This window comes from Penaeus vannamei, chromosome 13 (assembly GCF_042767895.1).
Source record: "Penaeus vannamei isolate JL-2024 chromosome 13, ASM4276789v1, whole genome shotgun sequence".
Lineage (NCBI taxonomy): Eukaryota > Metazoa > Arthropoda > Malacostraca > Decapoda > Penaeidae > Penaeus > Penaeus vannamei.
In genome coordinates this window covers 16,000,705-16,003,204 of record NC_091561.1, presented here as the reverse complement: position 1 = coordinate 16,003,204, position 2,500 = coordinate 16,000,705, and the positions used below count along the sequence as shown (strand labels likewise).

The 2,500-nt window shown below is 36.1% G+C and overlaps 1 protein-coding gene across 1 annotated transcript; it reads left to right on the top strand.

Annotated features, from left to right (window-relative positions):
• The first annotated feature begins 468 nt into the window (after window positions 1-468).
• On the top strand, window positions 469-1,451 carry LOC113822253 (cuticle protein AM1274). Its single transcript, XM_027374795.2, has 3 exons — window positions 469-574; window positions 665-891; window positions 1,082-1,451. Exons 1-3 carry the CDS (start codon window positions 566-568, stop codon window positions 1,320-1,322), a joined length of 477 nt encoding a protein of 158 aa, XP_027230596.1. The 5' UTR covers window positions 469-565; the 3' UTR covers window positions 1,323-1,451.
• Window positions 1,452-2,500: the final 1,049 nt, after the last annotated feature.

Below are 2,500 nucleotides of genomic sequence, written 5' to 3'. Positions count from 1 at the left end.
ATATGTATATATATGTATATTTATATGTATATATAAATATATATATGTATGTGTATATATACATATATATATGTAGATATGTATACATATATATGAAGATATATAATATATGTATGTCTACATATTTAATATATATATATATACAAATAATACACAGATATAGACATACACACCTATAAACATAAATTCACATATATATATATACATATAAATATATATATAACCATATATAAGACACACCCATGTAAGTATATATATATATATATATATATATATATATATATATATATATATATATATATATATATATATATATATATATATATATATATATATATATATATATATATAATGTGTGTATATGTGTGTCTAAGTGTACACACACACTCACAAAGATATGTGTCTATAGTAATTATGAAAGTACATTATATCAACTACTGCAATAAAAAGGAAATGTAAACGTCGCGACCTACATTGTCTCTGTGAGTGATATATAAGGGCGCCGGACCTGCTAATCAGCATCACCTCCTGCTTCTTACACTAGAAGTACATCAACACTATCAACATGAACATAGTAAGTCATTCTTTTTCAATAACTGTGTGGCAAAGACAATAACTAATATTCATATAAAGCTAAATACTCATGCACATATAAACGTTCCAGCTGATTCTGTCCCTGATGGTGGTTGTGGCTGCGGCTGAGAGACCGTCCCTCTCCTACGACGCCCCTGCACCACACACATCCTCGCCCGTCCAGCAGATCCCCATCATCCGCGACGAGCGAGTCCATCCTGCCGCTGACGGCACCTACAGCTTTGACGTGGAGACTGGGGATGGCATAGTCAGGCACGAGTCTGGCGGTCCAGGTGGCGCTCAGCAGGGAACCGTGAGGTTAGTTCATTCATATAGGGAAACATAGAAAGGATGACTATTATGCATACATAACTGTGTATATATAAACAAACACATACATATATAAACAAATATGTGCGTGCACATACACATGTCTCTTTCTAGATAGACATATTAAGATTTGTTGATGTGTCTCTCAGAGGCATAACAAATTACGGTTTGGTTCCAGCTTCACCTTCCCAGATGGCCAGGTCTTCAATCTTCAGTTCGTGGCCGACGCCAACGGCTACCAGCCTCAGTCGCCCTTCCTGCCCGTGGCTCCTGCCTTCCCCCACCCCATCCCCGCCCACGCCCTCGAGCAGATCGAGCGAGGGCGTCTTGAGCATGAAGCTCGCGCCCGCGAGGAACAACGTCAGTCATCAAGCCAGGGACAAGCCACCCCTTCTCGCCACTACGGTCAACCTCAGTAATTTGTCTCCACTGAAATCCTTTCTTCATACTGTTCTAACCTAATATTCTCTGTCGCCCTTGTGTGAATGTGGTATATGGCTTGTTATATATCATGTTATACCTCTTTGTAAATAAACGTTAAGCTAATATTTTGACAATGATTTCATGAACGAGACCAGTATTCGGTAATTCTACACTTGGAAAAGGAATCCGCACGAGTGCACAATGCCATCACTTTGACGGTGGTTCTATAGACTGCCATTTCTTGCGAACTACACGGACATTTTCATGACACATGAGAAAGAGCCAGAAAGTTTCCGATGAAAGAGATTTCTGTGTATATTGATGCCTCAGCATAGCAAATGAAAATACAATGCCAGGCGTGTGAATCTCAGTTACAATCAATGTTTCTGAGGGAAATAAAACTGGGATCAACCACTTGCCGTTATATATGGCAAAATTAAATAACAGTAAAATAACAATAACCTTCGGTAATTATAAAAAACGGAATGTCACATTAAAAAGAAAAATACTGTTTACATTCCTCAGATAGGATATATGATGTTCAGAAAAATACTAAAAACTATCTATATAGGAAAACCTTTTTTATATATATAATTACTGAGGAACAAATACAATAAACCTAAGAATCATAATATTAACAGGTCAAATTGTTTCTCAGTCCCGCTGAATATGATACAAAGTAAATTATACGCATATCCATACACGTCACAGTCAAACCAATTTATTTCTTCGAAACATTATTTCTCCTTGCCAAGTTCTTACTGCAGTTCTTCGCAAAACAAAAACAAATTCCAGTCACCTTTGCTACAGTGCAATCTACTGTCTTACCCATGCACACGCTTTCGAACAGATCAGACTTTGCTGACTTGTTTGCGAAGATAGTGCTCACGAAAACCAGCTACAGTCATCTACCCAGGGACTAAGTGCTCCTTCCTGCCTCTGTGATCTGCCTCAGCACAGCGTCTTCCAGCTGAACTCAAACACGACCATACACCAAAAAAAAATAAAAAAAAAAAAAAATAAAAAAAAGTATATATATATATATATATATATATATATATATATATATATATATATATATATATATATATATATATATATATATATATAATGTGTGTGTGTGCGTAGACATGTACATCGTGTTAGTGATACCTTGAAGATTAAACGTTAAACC